We start from the raw sequence: 17,467 nt of genomic DNA on the forward strand, positions 1-17,467 counted from the left end.
AAAAGAACTGTCACTGGTGTCGCGTGAGGGACAGCGATGGCCACCGAGTTGCTCGGCTGGTGCGCAGGAGAGGGAGAATGTTTATCAACAAGCAGGGTGGCTGTGGCTGCCTGCGTAGTGGGCATGGTCATGCTGCGCGAGCGACTGTTATTAGAAACACTGTTTGAAAAACGAGGCCCTGCACGTAGCGGGTGCTTGGGCGGTGTGAAGGTCACTGAACGCAAATCGTGATATGCAATGAGTGTTTCTGAACTAACCTGATGAGTGTTCAAACTGATGCTGGGTGATGAAGTTCGATCCGCTGAAGGAACTGCGGATTTCAGTTTCAACAGCGAGTTGTGGGCCGCAGCAAGCTCGTTGTAAGTGTGAGCAATACATTGATTCAGCTCATCGTTCTCCTGGCAGAGATGCACCGAGTCATATTCTGAAAATACATTAGTGACGCAGGTCACAATCTTGCCCGCGAGGGTGGAACACTCGAGAACTAAATCCCATGTTGCGGCAGAAATGGAAAGAGGAGTTTGGGTGCCGGAGCATGGTATCTGAGTGTTAGATGGGTGGTGTAACACTGAACACAGGACTACTTTCAGGGAGAGCTTGTAATGGGACAAAAAATGCATACCGAGAATTGGTTTGTCGATGTCGGTGATGTAGAAGGTCCACGGGAAACGTTGATGCGTTGATAGCTTGTAGGAGAGACTTCGTCGGTGGAAAGTTGGTAGGAGCCAGCGATCGAGGTATGATAGACACGTCAGCACCAGTGTCAATTAGGTACACAAATTGCGATGAAATGTCTGTCACGTATAAATGGCCGCTCGGCCGAGGGGACAAGTGGATGGAGTGCAATGTTACGGGACGCCTGTTAAGTTCCCCGCAGGGTTCGGCGTCACGTAGTTCCTGCGTTTGGCATTTGGGTGTTGGCAAGGTCACTTGTTGGCCTCAGCCCCAAAAATCTTGTGGTACCAACAGTACAGCTGAGCCGGATGTGACAGTGGTGGTGACTGTGATAGTGGAGGAGGCTTGTCTTCGTTGATCTGTTCTGGGACGTAAACCGGGACGTATGGAGCGTGGGTGAGTCTTGAGTGTTCGGAAAGAGGAGAGGGCAAATGAGTACTGCCTGGTGACGTAGAAGGCGTGGAAACAGAGCTGGCCCTCCCCCTGCCTGCAGACGGCCGGTAAACAGGAGGTGTACTGTCACACAGCGATGGGGGATGAGCTGGGTGTTTCTGGCACAGGAGCACATACAGCTAGTCTGTGATGAATAGGTGAGAACCGATAGACTGGAAAGAGTGTGGGAGTAGGTGTATCTGTAGGTCAGTAGGTAACATGGCAGACCATACCACGCACAGGGTGACGTCTGGCATCGTGAATTCACTCATGAGTAACCTGAGGGGGTGCCAAAGTTGTGATGGAGTGCGGTCCCCCAGGTGCTCCTCGTACAGAATCTTGTTTATCAATTCCTGTGGCGAGCAGGCAAGTTGGTCCAATATCGTTTTCTTGGCAAACTCATACTCCGGTAGCGGTGGAGGCGAAAGTAGATCACAAATTAAATCCGGGTGGCCGTGAAGGTGTGTGACCAAACATAGGAACTTGGAATTGTTATCAGTCACTTGATGCAGTTCGAAAAGGTGCTCCACCAGTGTGATCCATGAAACTGGATTGTCCTTGTATAGGGGAGGTAGCTTGGGTAGGTGGCCTGGAGGTGGAGACGAAGGTGGCTTCGGCATGTCTTGGAGCGCCTGCGGTCCCGCTGCACAGGAGTTCATGCTAGGATCCAGCATAACCAGAGCAGAAATGTTACTAGCACACATGTTCGGAACAACAGCTGGTTGTAATGTCTCTGAAGACGCCCAAAAACATGACACAGCAGGCACGGTCAATAGTGTTGGAGCGAACGGTTGAGCGGTGCGTAATGAGGGCCCGTAAACTGGACTGGTAATTGCAGGAATAGCTCTGGCATTGTCCAACTCATAAATGATGCGGAAGGCCGGCGAGACAGACACTGACGGTACTGCGGAAGGAGCGAGCGGTTGAATGGTCGGAATTGACGCCCCCTGTGGGTGAGGGGGGTGGGGGGTAGAGGGGGGGGGTTGTGGGCAGGAGCTTAAAGTGGCAACAATGAGAGTTTTCTGCGCACACTGCCCATGCACCCTTCGTGGTAGGACCATAAAACACTGGTGAAACCTGTTGGCAGTCACACTGTCATAGTACAACATTGCTGGGTGAAGAGGCTATGTTGAGTGCACACGTACCCATGTGATCGCGAAACTGGGCCACTGATCCGGTGGTTTGCTGTGGTGAACTGGATGCATAAAAATGTCTGTTACTGATTTGTGAGGAAGGCGAGGCTGGCGTAGCTTGGTAAAAGTTGACTGCGTGTGCATTTTCCACAAATGGCGATGTTGCACATGGCACTAATGTAGCCGACATAGTGGCGCGTAGAGGATCAAAGCACATGTGTGAATTTCGGCCCCTTTGAACTTCGTACGAGTGATCGATCGTCACACTATTTAGTAGATCATCCACTTCGCTTTTCACATGTTGTTGTGCGTAATCCGGGAAAACAAAGCCTGAGTCATTGTTTGAGGTAACTGTGTAACACTCAGTCATTGTGGAGTTGCTAAAGTAGAGCTTATCCTTGTTGAATATTGTAGACCATTGTACGTTAGCTGCGAAATAACTGACGGCAGAAGGTTGTGTTGGCCTGGTCATAAGAGCTGGGCCTCCAAATCTTCGTAAAGAATGTTCGGTGATGTAGCCATGGTGTTGGATGTGAAACCTGTTGATTCTATATGACCAGCGCAGAAGTCGCGGAAGATGTAGAACTTTTTTTTTTGTCCAGTGTCACCAATATGGGATTCTGGATATGGATTGTAATATACATAATAAACAGTTCCCAAGTTTTCTATATACACGTATATTTTACCATAAAGACTGATACACATGAACACTGCATGAAGTACAAAGGCAGACTTAATTAAACATGGCGGCTCATCAGAGCAGTTAATATTCAAAAGATTGCAATTTGTGTGGTTGATGTGACCTCTTGACGCCAAAATTTCTTATGAAAACTTGATACATGAATGCAGTATTGGTTCCAAAAAACAAACCACAACTGATTCATTCTTTAGGCCCAAATAACTTTAATTGTCCATAATTTAGGCGTAAGTCTAATACAACTATTGTCCCTATTACTGTACCTTATAAGTATCTTCTGTTTGCAGACACTTGAGTTTAATAGAGAGATAAATTTCATTTTAACATTAACCTCACTTGTACATTTATTTTATCATCCCCCTTCAAAAATGTACTAACGAGGTTTTATGGTAGTTTCAATATTTGTGCTCATGTTTAGCATAATTGTAGCATCACTAACAGGTGGCAGCACTTGACAAATGCTAATATCAAACTTTCTCACTACAGGTCAGCTATGTGCTTGTTATGTCATCAAATTATTTTTCTACGCCCTACTCACACATTACTCCAACACTTAGAGTACGGGCAGTGAGCTAATACATTTTAGTAATGAATGCAAATGAGTGGAATGTCTCAAAGCTAAGATGACTTAGCTGCGAGCATGCAATGTATGTTACGCATGAAGAAATTCCTCCACATAGTTACTTGGAATCGATGCATAAGCACTCTCAAAGTATTGTAGATGTCCCAGAGACTCCAAAAGTTTCCATCTGTATCACTTTTTCCCAAGTTTCAGAACAGGAAAATGTGTGGGAACAATTAGGAAGTACTTTATTGTCAAGTAACTTACAACTTTATTTGCACAGAATGTATGTATCATGGAAGTTACATAACATTTTTAATTACCAAAGCAGAGATACAATACAATTCAGAAACATCATTTAGTGATTTCCCGCATAATGTATGACAGGGTATTAATGAGATATGGAACATCTGATAAAAAGTCAACTTCCAGACTTACAGGAAGTTAGTTATCTTCTGCCAATGATACCATAGTTGTCATGTAAATCCTCCCTGTTATACTTCTTGCATTAAAATCCCAGAAAAGTGCAAGATTCTCACATAAAACTGAATAAATTCCAGTAGCTACATACTTTCTGTCACCAATTTTGCATGACACAGATCGTTAAGACCATTTTATCTTCCTTTCATTTATCTCAACTACTATAGTTGCAAGTTTGATAATTGTTATTATGGTATGTTCAAGAAATGTTCACTATCATTCTAGAAATTATAGAATACATATTCTGGTAGATATCTTAGGAGAACCTCAGGCTGTATCCATAGTATGCTGTTTTCAAATACTTTGACTAAGGACAAAGCAATTCAGTTAGAATAAATTCTTGTAAAATGAGAGAAGGCATGGTCTGTGTTGAGTACAAGGATCAGATTTGTCAACTTTCAGCTGAAGCCGGATAAAGAAAAATTGAACAACCCATCAATGTAAATGTTAGTTAAAATTACAGTACTTGGTTCTGTGAACTGGGATGGTTCTGAAATAACACACTTTTAAAAGATCTACTAGATCACTTGTATTACTGTTAGCTTGCACTGTAGGGTAACTGTAAACAATTTCAAACTTGAACAGTGTCAGGATTTCAGGATTCTATTCATTTGAGAAGGATACATTCAGATATTTATTCGATTGTCTTTAGCCCACCTCTTCATAATTCTTATTATGAGTTCTACTTGTGAGTTTGCAGTATTTCGCAGAAGCTGTATTACCTCCTTCAGGTGTTCCCTAAAAACAGAAACAATGAAGAACTGTGTGGATATGAAAATCACAACATGAAACTACAGTGTACAACTATTTTTAGATGTTCATAGAAATAAAAATATTCATCTCTTTGCAGTGGTTAGAGAGAGAGAGAGAGAGAGAGAGAGAGAGAGAGAGAGAGAGAGAGAGAACTTCATTAAATTATCCTTTTATATGTAACCAAAGTATTTTATGTAAAAGCACATACAATGTAATGATTTAGGTAAATACTGAGCTTAGCAATGTGGCAAATGTTTGAAAAGAGTTGAGTTAAAATCCCAGGATGGCCATATTAATTTAGATATTTCACATTTTCCCCTTAATGAAAGGATGTCAACTTTCATAAGCCATTTTCTGATTTCATCATCTGTGTTTGTCAGAGCTGCTAATTTGCCAACTCTAATGGGCTATCTTCAAGATGATTGTAAACAACATGTAATATCTTTCTGTGAGTTTGTCAATTCCATCCTCATTATTTGTTCATTTCTATACAAAACTGTAACTGTATCATGGTTGACAGGGAAGAATGGCATTTCCATGAAATATTCTTCAATAACAATTTAACCTCAGTAGTAATAACATTAAAATTGTATTCACAATTATTGCTTCTCAAAAATTCTCCTTGTGACGAGCAAGGGGAGTAGACATTAATGGAAGGGAGATGGAGCAGTGAGGTAGAAAATGAAAGGAGAGATGAGGTAGGCTGAAGTTGGGGGACTGGCGGAGATATAAGCCGTTGTCATTGTGAAAGCAATGGAAGTATGGTTCGCATCTGTACAGTTTACAGTTCAGATTCAGATACGCTAGATATACTTTTTTTTGGGAGGGTGGGAGTGGGGGTGAGGGGTGGGGAGGGTTCCAAAACTGTCTGCCATGGGTGAGGTTACAAAAGGTCACAACACTTTGGGGGATGAGGATATGATTTTGGATAGGATGACCCCCCAGCTCAGGACAAAACAAGATACAAGTGAACCTCGTTTGGTGCTACTTGTTGGTGACGGGGGTACTATCTGGCAGTCTGTTAACAATTATGAGTTTGTTCAATTCAATTCAATTCAGTTTATTGCTCTTAACATGTAATTTTACATGCATGTGCATTTTTCAACTAAGTATAAAGTTTTTACAATCACAATTTTTTTAGTTTATATTATTTCTTATTACACTGTAATTCATGATAAAGTTATAAGGGCATTTTTGGATAAGACACTGATTGATTCGCTTTTTAAGAGAATCCTCTGTCAATATCTTAACTTCATTTGTAACAAGTTATTAAATACAGCTCCTTTGACATAGGGGCTTTTCACTGTTTAAGTTAATCTTCTGTTAACCATATGAAAATCTTTTCGATGCCTTGTTTCATAGTTGTGAATATCCATGTTTCTTTTTGTGATCTTAGTGTCTTCTTTCACTAGCATTACAGTTTCCAGTGTATGCATGGCATAAACTGTGAGAATATTGTGTCTAATGAATAGGGGTTTGCAAGAAGTTCCTGGTTTTACTTTTGCCATGATCCTCAAGGCTCACTTCTGCAGTATGAAAACTCTTTTCATATTAGTTTGGCATGTCCCACCCTACAGTACTATCCCATAAGACAAGAAAGGATGCACTAATCCATAATATACATTCCTTAGGGTTTCAGAATTAAGATATTGTGATAATCTTCTTAATACATATAGACTGGGTGTCCTCCCGCCCCCCCCCCCCCCCCCCGACATAATCATCTTGCTGCTTCCATGAGAGTCGATCATTTTTGCATAAACCCAAGAATTTATAGTCTGTACAAGTTTTTAGTAGAATTTCATCAATCACAGTATTTTGTCTGTTTGGACCACTTGCTTTAAAATGAATAATATTAGTTTGTTTCTATCTTTGCTTTTAGGTTCTCTCTTTCAAAGTGAGCTCTTGCCTTTTCAGTAAAGTTATGTATCTCTTCAACTAGGCTGGGCTCATTGTCTGCATAGCAGACACCAGATGTATCATCTGCATACATAATGATCAATGGCTTATTGTCAAGAGAACTTGGGAAATCATTTACATAGCATATGAATAGGACTGGACCTAAAATGGAGCCCTGAGGAAGACCAATATGTAAATTTCTTATACTTGACCTTCTCCTCTCCAGTATGTCCCCATTAAGGTACATAATATCTGTGCACCAATGTCTTAAATATGTTTCTAGCAATTGCATGAGTTTTCCAGTGACACCACTCTTCGCAATTTTTGATAAGAGCACGTCATGATGTACTCTATCAAAAGCCCTTGAGAGGTCCAGGAATACTCCTGCTGCTTGGGATTAGTAGATTATTGACAAATCGTACTGCAGCTGATGTGTTACTTCGACCTCTTCTGAAACCATGCTGGAAATCACTTAATATGTCAGCATTATTATTTTCTCTATCAGTTTGCTGAAAGTTGAGAATAGGGCAATGGGTCTGCAGTTCTGTACATGCTTTATTTCCCCCTTTTTGTGTATTGGTTTCACTACAGACAGTTTCAACTTGTCAGGGAATACACCATCTTCGAGAACACAGTTTATTAGATGAACTAGTGGTTTCATTAGTTCATGTTTGGATTTCTTCAATAGATATGGAGAAATCTCATCTAACCCTGCTGATTTTGTTTTGTTTCTGATGTTATCAATAAGCTGCAGAATGTCATATGTGCTTACTGCGGGTAGTGCACAGCAGTTCTGTTTGTTGCAGGACTCAAATGAGTGCTGTATATCCTGTTTCATAGAGACTTAATTTTTGACAGTATCTATGAAGTAATTATTAAAAACATTGCTGCTCGAACAGTCCACGGGTAAACTGCCAGTTCATAGTGTCCAACGGACACAATATTTCGGCAATCAGACATGTCACCATCATCAGGTGCGCTGACAGACTGCGCTCCTGAGCGTGGGCGGCCGATTTAAATCCTCTCCCCCCGCGGGCCGCTCTCTTCGCCGTCCGCGCCCGCGCCTGCGCGCCAGCGGTCGCGAAGACATGGGCGTCGGAATCTGTTGTAGCGTCGATGTGCTTGCTACGTCTGCCCTGGTCACCAGTTCATATTTCTTGCTGAGAGTCTTCTTAATTACATTCAATGACGGGTCCCAAGCCTTGCTGAGATTGTAGCCGCAATCTCGGTTGATAAGATCTCCCCTGGTGGGAATTTTGATAGCCTCCCTTATAACGCTGTCCAAATATTTAGAGGTCTGAGCCAGGATCTTGGTACGCTCATAATCCATCTCATGTTTCTCGGACAAACAGTGCTCTGCTACCGCTGGCTTATTTGGATATTTCATTCGAGTGTGCCTTTGATGTTCTCAGCAACGATCTTTGACGGTGCATACTGTCTGTCCGATATAAGTCTTCCCACACTCACAGGGAATTTGGTATATGCCGGCCTTCCTCAAACCGAGGTCATCTTTCACTCTCAGCAAGAAGTACAAACTGGCGACCATGGTGGACGTAGCAAGCACATCGACGCTACGACAGATTCCGACGCCCACGTCTTCACGACCGCTGGCGCGCGGGCTGTGAAGAGAGCAGCCCACGGGGGGAGGGGATTTAAATTGGCCGCCCGCCCTCAGGAGCTCAGTTCGTCAGCCCACCTGACGATGGCGACATGTCTGATCGCTGAAATATTGTGCCCGTTGGACACTATGAGCCGGCAATATACCCGTGGACTGTTCAAGCAACAAATACGCTGGGAGAAACTGAAGAATCACAAAAACATCGCTGACAAGGAGAGGATCAGAGATATCTCCATTATTCACAGTTAACTGTACACTATTAATTTTAGTTTCTGTTTCATTGTTTCTGATTTTATTTACAATTAACCAGCAAGTCTTTGAAACATTATCTGAACCTTGTATCTGTTGGCTGATTCTTTCTGATTTTAATCTCCTGACTTCTTTGCGGTACTTATATTTGTTCTGCTTGTAGAGTTCTTTATGTAACTCTGAGTTAGTCAGTCTGTGTAAGCTATACATGTTTTCCATTTTTTCTTTCAGATCTTTTGTTTTAAAATTTAATGACATAGGTTTTGATTTTGAAGGTTGATTTTTCTGGATACTCACTTTTTTAATGAAATGGCTCTATTTAAGTGCTCAGTAATAATTTCTTTGAATATGTTCCATTTATTGTTGACCCCAATGGTACTCATTACTGATTCCTATGATTTCCTGGCTTAAACTATGTCTTATTGTAGCAATGTTGTTTGCAGATAATATTCACCTGTCCTCATACATTTTTCTTGGTTTGAATTTGGTATTACATTTTAACACTAGTGTTTGGCCTAAATGCTCTGAGAGGTGACCATTTATTATGTCTGTACAGATGACGTGGTCATAATTCTGGTCGGTACTAGTCCAAGATCTTTAGCTCCACTTATGGTGCTAAATCTGTAAATCTGTAAAATGTTTGCTTTCCTGACCATCATGTAAAGTAAAGTGTTGGTGTTCAGATCTCCCAGTATGACAATATTTACACTTCTACAGCCTGACATTAATTTAGTTAAAACTCCATAAAGTGATTTCTGAAAAACATCAAAGTTTCCTCAGGGGGGTCTATATATACCTATGACATACAAAGGAACAGCGCAAAATGTGATTTTAAGAATTGTAATTTCTAAATCTTTGTCAACACAGAAATTGTTCCCCCATAACTCTTGGTCTTACAAGAAGAAGTTGCACTAAAAGTTTTACTAGATGGACAGGATATTACCAGCTTTTTGAAGGCTCCGACAAAGTAACTGGCATATATTGATAATTCACACTGCAGATGCCCACAATTGTCAAGGTTGTAAGGTCAGGACTATACATACAGAGTTAAATCCAAACTTCACTGAAAATTTTTTAGAGGTTCTTCATGGATATTTTCTAAATATTTAGTTTAAGGGGCCTGTGGTCTCTCGTGACTTGATGCAGAGTAATAATGTAATTATGATTTATTCAGTTTGTTACTCCAGTTATTTTTATTTCTGGAAAATATTTTGTCAATAGTGCAAGAGCGTATTATGCGCAATCACCAAAATATACACCACAAATCACAGGAAGGAAGGAAGATTAGACTTAAGCATTTCATTGACATACAAATACAGAGAACTATGAGGTGATGCAAAAGTAGTGTGGTGTGATTTCCATCACTGTGGGAACAGCTCAGCATACAGTAGGGGACTGAAGAAAGGTTACAGATTATTTCAGAATGAAGAAGGGAACAAACAGGAGTGAGGGCTGTGCCCGAGACAGTCTAAAAGAAGAGGTACAAAGGACAAGTGACAGGATAATGAAGATCGGAATAATGACAAAGGGAAGAAGTGTGGAGGTGGTTCAGATGCATGCCCTTTAAGTGGACTGTACATCTCAAGAGGAAGAGGACTCTGAGGATGAACTACAAAAGCGGTTGAATGAGCAAAGGATAATAGTCATGGGAGACTCGAATGCACATGCAGGGACTGAAATACAAGGGTATGAAAATGATCTGGGGGCAGAAGGATGGGGGAAGTAGAAATGAGAAGGAAAGAGACTACTGGAATTTTGCAGAAAACATGGTTTAGTGGTAAGTAACTTCTGGTTTCAGAAGAGAAAAAGCCACAAAGTAAAGTGGTACAGCAGGAATCTAGTTCAGAAATCTTTGGTTGATTACATACTCTATGATTGGAAAAGAAAGAGGACTGTAATGGAGTTACAGCTACTATCATCTAAGCCATTAGGTACTGACCACCAGCTGTTGGTGATGAGCATGAGAATCATGAAGGAACTGAAGAAGATAGAGAACTAGGAAAGGAGAATTAGCATATGGAAACTGAAGGAAAGGAAGTCAAAGGAAAAGTTACCAAAGGATAAAGTAAAACAGAAGAGGAATGGTGTCAGTTTAAAAGTGCCAGGGTAGAAGCTGCAGTAGCTGTATGTGGAAGGACAAGTGGTAGTAAACAGTGAAAGGAATCACCACACTAGAATGAAAGAGTAAAGGAATTGATGGAGAAAAAGAACAAGGCCTTCAGACTGTGTTTCTGAGAAAAGGTCACATTAGCAAGATAGGAGTATAAGAAAAAGAAGAAAGAGGCCAATAAGACAGTGGCTGAAGGGAGAAGAAATTAGATGGAAGAATGGATGAAGGTGTGGTGGAAGATAGTAGAAGAAGTGAAAAAATACTATATGGAATGGTCAAAAGTAATAGGAGAGGTTTGAGAGAGGATGCAACAGTGATGGATGGATATGGGAAAGAGGTTAATAACAAAGATGCACAGAAGATAGTGTGGAAGGAGGACTCTGAGCACTTGCCACATCCAGATGGACTTGGAGATGAGGATAGAAGATAGAATTAAACTCTGAGGGGGGGGGGGGGGAGGGAGGGGAGAAGGATCTGACATAGAAAGAAATGGAAGTGGCACTGGATAAGATGAAAGGAGGAAAGGCACCAGATGTGGATGAAAGTGTCAAAATGGTGAAGACAGCAGCTGAGGTTTGCAAACAATGGCTGTATCGTGTGATGAGGATGGCAAGGAATGAGAAGAGGACTCCAGAAGATTGGAAAGAGCACTAATTGTCCCTATATTCAAGAAAGGAAGGAGGAAGAATTGTAGAAACTACAGGGGAGTCACACTGATACCACACTGTGCCAAGTTATATGAAAAATCCTGGAGAGCAGAAGTTGAACAAGAGTCGAGAACAAATTGAGAGAGGAACAGCAAGGCTTCAGACCTTGGAGGTCAATTGTTGACCTCATACTTGTTATGAGGCAGTTCCAGGAGAACCAATATGAGGAAAGAATATGGGAAAGAATTTGTTATGGCCTTTCTCAATATACAAAAAGTATTTGATAGTGTTTGTAGAAGAAAGGTCTGTGAAGCACTAGAAAAGAAGGGAGTGGAAAAAGTAACAAGCAGTGCAGAGGAAATGTACTGTGCAATTCCGAGTTGTGTGAAAGTGGGAAATGAAAGGACAAATTGGTTCTAGCAAATAACTAGTGTGAAGGAGAGCTGTTATAGAAGTTATTAAGGCACTGGCAGTTGTTGTGCTTCCAGGTATAGTTTCCAAGAGAAATATTTTAGAAACTAAAGAAACTGCCTCCTTCTCCAGAAGATATTTTGTAAAAAACTTTTACTGAATACACATAGCTCACTCAAGCAACACACCCAACCAGAATCACAGACAGGAAAAGACAGATAGCTGAAGGGTGAAAAATTTGATATCAGCTTGAAGAAACATATGAATGGTTACTTTTTCTTTTTGTATATATCTCCTTCTGGTGTGGGCATGTTTATATTACATCTTTGTCCTGCACAGTGTTCAAATACTTATTAAATGACATATGCTTTATGAGTAAATCAAAATAAGATGCATCGCACAGTGTATTGTCACCTCTCCTCTTCAAAAAAAAAAAAAAAAAAAAAAAAAACCACCCTGGAGAAGAAGACAAGATGACAGCAATGGTGTTTGCTGATGACCTGATGATCTCAGGAAACAGGGAGGAGGAGAGTCAGGAACAGCTGGATGCTTGGGAAGAAACTGTGAGACTATGTTATGAAATTTAACATAAACAACTGTGGGATACGGGTTAAGTCAGAAAGAAAGGTGGCACAATTAGCAGATAAGGATTGGAGGCAAACAGTTGAAGAAGGTGGAGAATGGAAGAATTGAGAAAGAAATCAGTGAATGTGGCAGACAGGCAGAATCATTCCTGCGAAATGTTTGGAGCCTGGTTTGGAACAAAGACATCCCACAAAAAAGCAAAGAACTAACATGTGGAGGTCATTACATCCCAACATTGATCTATGCATCTGAAAAATAGATAATGAAGAAAAAATATGTAAGCAGATTACAGGCATATGAAACGAAGTTCCTCAGAAGTAGGATAAGAGTAACAAGGACAGATAACATTAGGAATGAAAGGCTAAAGGAAACAGTGAAAGAGGAACCCTTGCAGAGCAGAATAGAAACATGAAGGCTAAGACAATATGGCCAGTTAAACAGAATGGAAAACAAGAGGGTTCCCAAGAAGATACATGAAATGGAAATGCAGAGGAAACAAGCAAGATGAAGACTAAGGGATATACGGCTGAAGGGTATGGAGGAGTGTGTTGAAAAAGTAGTGAGGACTAGACCAGGGTAAACACAGAAAGATGGTGGGAAAATAAGACCTGATGGCATGGCTCATATTCCAAACAGACTCAGCCTAGGGTTGGAAACTGTTCAAGATGATGATGATGATGATGATGATGAAGGAAACAAACAAACCAAATATAACAAGCCACCAAAGACTATGGGTTCCTTATACCAACATGCTCACAGGATATCCCCGAACAACCTCCAAAATTTCAGCAGTGGAGTTCAGGTTCGTCCTGTACAACTGCTGACTCATGTGAAAACAGAAGTACCAGAAGTGCTATTGTGGATTATATTGGTGGATATCAGCATCTAGGAAGATAGCTCATTGAAAAGGAGAAGGAGAAGCTGATCTGGGAATAGGTTCCACATGAGAAAGCAGAGGATGCATTCCCGCAAAGTGTTTTGCATTCTCCATTACAATAGGTGCAATTCAGTTACAACTGTGGGCCATGATTTTCACGAGAGTTGTGGCACTGGACCTTCCACAGGTGAAAAAATTTGATGATGGTACTAACAGTTTCACGACATTGCTTATTTAGGTAAGGGGAATCCACAGGTAGTCCTATATGTGGATGTTCAAGACAAAGAGTGCATTCAACAGAGTTTTATATTTAGTCCACAGATGTCCATCATGGCCCCAACCAAGAGTTAGCCATTGCTCATAAGCCTGTCTGGTTTATTTTGCAGTGACATTTATGTTTCAAACCATAAAGGATTCAGTTGCTGAAAGCCCTTCATTATCGTGATAAACTAAAATTGTGAAGTCTTGTGAATTCGTTATGGGTGTGAAGGTGGATTATAACAATTTTCTTTCACGTTTAGTGTTCAATGTTGGAGTTACTTCCCATTTAAGTGGAAAAGTGAACCACTACAACATAAGAATTTCGGTATGCAGCATTGCCATATCACAGTCGAGCATAAAAGTCTTTCTCCATAGCTTCATATGTTTTGTACCATTTCTTGGAAAAAGATTTATGGGTCCTTCCTTTCTGTAGAAAAGGTCACTACAGGAACCACATAGTTCAATATGTTGGAGGTCAGATTTTATTCAAAACTGTGAGAGCATGCTGAAAATTCATTTTTCAACAGGATGGGGCACCACAGAAATGGCAGCTCCAGGTAAGATAATTTCTTAGTGAGATGACTCGACAGTGGATTGGCTGTAAGGGGTAAACAAATCTCATATTCCACCATTGCCCACCAAGGTCATCTGATATCATGGTATATGGTTTTTTTTCAAAATGAGGACTTCTGTAAAACTTCACCTGTGTATCTCCCCTTGCAGCAACTTTAGGTTAGCTACGATGTTGCACAATAATGGCAATGGATTCAGTAACTCCAGCTGTGTTCACAACAGTATTGGATGGGTTTAACTATCAACTGCATGTTTGTCATACATCTCGTGGAGAGAACATTGAACATTTGTGGAAGATAGATGAAAACTTTCAGCTGAAATGTAATTGTAAGAAGCACCCAAAGTTGTATAAGCATGCATGTAAAAGATATACCCTTGCAAAATGAAACAGTTCCTTTGAAAATAAAAACTCTGTGTTTCTTTGTGAAGTTAAAATTTACCCCAAGTTTCTCTCTGCATTCACTTGGTAGATATATTATTGTGAAATTACATGAATCTTTTACAAATATCCTGTATGTTCAGAATAGAATAATGCAAAAAATTATTGCAGCACATGGATGAGATCCTCGAATAGAATACAATGCTCCAAATTTATGGGTATAAATATATGTGACAAACATGTTATAGAGCTTCTCAAACAGCTACGTTCCACCAATTTTTCTCTTCACACAGTTGCGAGGTTTTGTATTATACAAGTCAACATCTTAACATATTTTGTATATTTACACTAATTAAGGAGAAGGAAGGAGACAAGGAGTAGTAGTGAGACAACAAGTGATACGAAGGTGAAGATAAAGATATCACTGAAGGGAAAGATTGTGGTGGTATTACAAATGTTTGCACAAAGGTATGATGTACTTCTATAGAAAAACAAGAATCTGAAGAGGGAATGCCCAGGTGGGGGAAAAGAATCTGATGGAAATGGAGGATTTAAAAAACGGAAAGTCCAGAATGGAATAACAGCAATATGGTAAGAAATTTTGATGAGGTTGGGAACCACAGCCTTCGAGAAATTTTTGGATGAAACTATTCCACCTACACTGTTAAAATAGAATTTATTGCAATTGCAATTTCTACAAATCATCAATGTCAAGCATTGTGGGATTTGGGACCCATCCAACAACATACAGTTGTACATCATGTGAAGGACAATCAAACAACTTAAAATCAAAGGTGGTAAAATAATCTATATTAAACAGAGTGACAGTCCCTATAGCTGTTTATTGTTTTTATCACTGTATGACAAACCTAGACATATATCTCCAGGTCATATCTGCATACAGAATGAAAGTAAAAGTCCTAATAATCAACATAACCTACTGAACAAAGTAGACAGTAAAGCAAAGTACTCACAAAACCAATATTTCTAGTGTTACGACTTCCAATGAGCAAGTGTGCATAAATACATATCACTTCGCAGTAAAACTGTGGATTTACCAGCAGATGGGAATCTGATCTGAACAGTGCATGATCAGTAAAAAATCTCTAAAGCTCTGTCAAAAGGCATGCCCAGACAGCACGTGACAATCCACGTCTGATAGGATAAAACCTATGAGCACAAAACATTGCAGAATGAACATAAGCTATACTAAAACATATGTCATGGTGTCCAAAGAGTATAAAAGAAGAGAAACCTACCATTGCCAAACACCAAGGGGGAAACAAAGAATTAAAAGACACACAATCCTTGGGAGTCATCAACACAGTGAAATATATCAGCAGGCATCAAACAGAATTGCACATTTCAGTGCTCACCACACATTGAATAGTGAAGCCGAGCACACACCAACCCATTGCAGGTTGAAAATTGCGACATCCAGCAGCAGAAACCAAATTAAAGGACATGTAGACCAGATGAAATATGTTACACAACTAAAGAAGCATCCTCATCACACAACACACACACACAAAATACATACATGTAGTATTACAAATAGTGTGTAATGGAGCAGCTTATAAATAAACAGACAAACAAAACCCCAACACCATCCCCTCTGTACTTCATGGCAAATCAATCATTTCCAGTCATCCACCATCCAGTGGTGTTACTCTTTACACCAGCTCCAGTGGTGCTTAGCACTGACTGCAGAAATGAATAGCTTATGAGGAGCTGCTTGATCATTTACCCCATTCTTTTTAACTCTCCACACACATTCAATGTTCTAGCTGGACTGCTGGTTTACATTGGAACTAAAGTATGGTTCCTTCTGCTAATTTATGTGAATTTTTTGAACCACACTCCACACTCCCTGTCCATCAGTATATGAAGTCTGCATGATCTCAGTTTACCTGTTCACATTTCTGCTTCACAATCATATCGCCATTAGTGAACCTGAGCAATTTTAGAAGGACTGAAATGTCCCTTCACTCAGGTGAAATCGAATAACTAGTCCACATTCAAAGTCACCGAGTTGTTGTAACCAACTGAACCACTGCTTCTCTACTGACTAAATAATACTTCCAACATTCTTTTATATTGACAGGTCCACCTCTTGTGACATCTAGTGGTCAATCCCACTTTACATGGGGGTGTCTGCATACTTTTTAGAGATCAGGAACTGAACAAGTATGAGTCTAATGCTAGGGGATGGATGCATTAAAAACCAGAGTTCTGCTGTTACATCAGTGCTGTACTGGCTTCTTTACTTTCTGTTGTAGTTTTGATAATATGACGAGTCTGAGAACAGTGGCACTGTGGTCACTTCCTACTCATTGATTTGTTCCCTCTTACTAATGTGTGCTGAAATGTGAGGCTAGTCATGACTTACAGAATTTGAGTGCATGACGTTGTTGTTGTAAAGTAGCACTGACAGGGTGAAAATGACTGACTTTTGGGATGATATGGCCTCTAACGAAGTTGTGTTTTTGTGAAGCTGTGGAGTGTGTAAGATGAAAATTAAGTGATGAAGTGCACACAACTGCAAATGTGCTCCATTAGAGGAAGAGTGATGCCCAGAAAAGGTATGATGCTACAGTCCACGCTTTGACAAAAAACATCCAAAGTTCATCCAATGTGTACAAAATGATCATATTCTTGTTTATTCCACCTCCACCATGAGAAAACATGGGCTCCTTCAAATGAAACCACGGAACAGAGCAAAGTCACTGTTATGTCCCTGCGGGCAAAAATTTGTGTATTCTTTCAGCCATGGAAACTTACATTTATGGGCTAATAGTGAGTTGTGTACCTTATCATTCATTTCTGTAGCTTTTTCAAAGTTTGCTACAATTTGTTTTAATAAGTAACCACAATTTAGAGAATAAACTTCACTCTTGGTCCTGTTTTTGTGTACTGTCATTAGATGCTCGGAAATGTGTCAAAAGTGTGTGTAAGTCACTGAAGTTGCTAGAAATTTTGAACAGAGATTAAATGTTAAAATAACCTTACCTACAGTCTTTGAAACAGTTTTATGCATACAAACATGTATACACAGTTACACATATACAAACACACATACATATGTAAATACTTACATACAGGGTGTTTCAAAAATGACCGGTATATTTG

General features: G+C 40.3%; 1 protein-coding gene across 3 annotated transcripts in view; it reads right to left on the reverse strand.

The window, feature by feature from the left end:
* Positions 1-3,830: 3,830 nt before the first annotated feature.
* The window catches only part of LOC126195183 (intraflagellar transport protein 56), a 208,646-nt gene continuing 195,009 nt past the window's right edge, over positions 3,831-17,467 (reverse strand). For all 3 annotated transcript variants that reach the window (XM_049933697.1, XM_049933696.1, XM_049933695.1), the window contains exon 11: positions 3,831-4,717. In XM_049933697.1, coding sequence (XP_049789654.1) covers positions 4,606-4,717 — 112 coding nt within the window. In that variant the 3' untranslated portion in view covers positions 3,831-4,605. The remainder of the gene's footprint in view (positions 4,718-17,467) is intronic.

This window comes from Schistocerca nitens, chromosome 7 (genome assembly GCF_023898315.1).
Source record: "Schistocerca nitens isolate TAMUIC-IGC-003100 chromosome 7, iqSchNite1.1, whole genome shotgun sequence".
In the NCBI taxonomy this organism is placed as follows: domain Eukaryota; kingdom Metazoa; phylum Arthropoda; class Insecta; order Orthoptera; family Acrididae; genus Schistocerca; species Schistocerca nitens.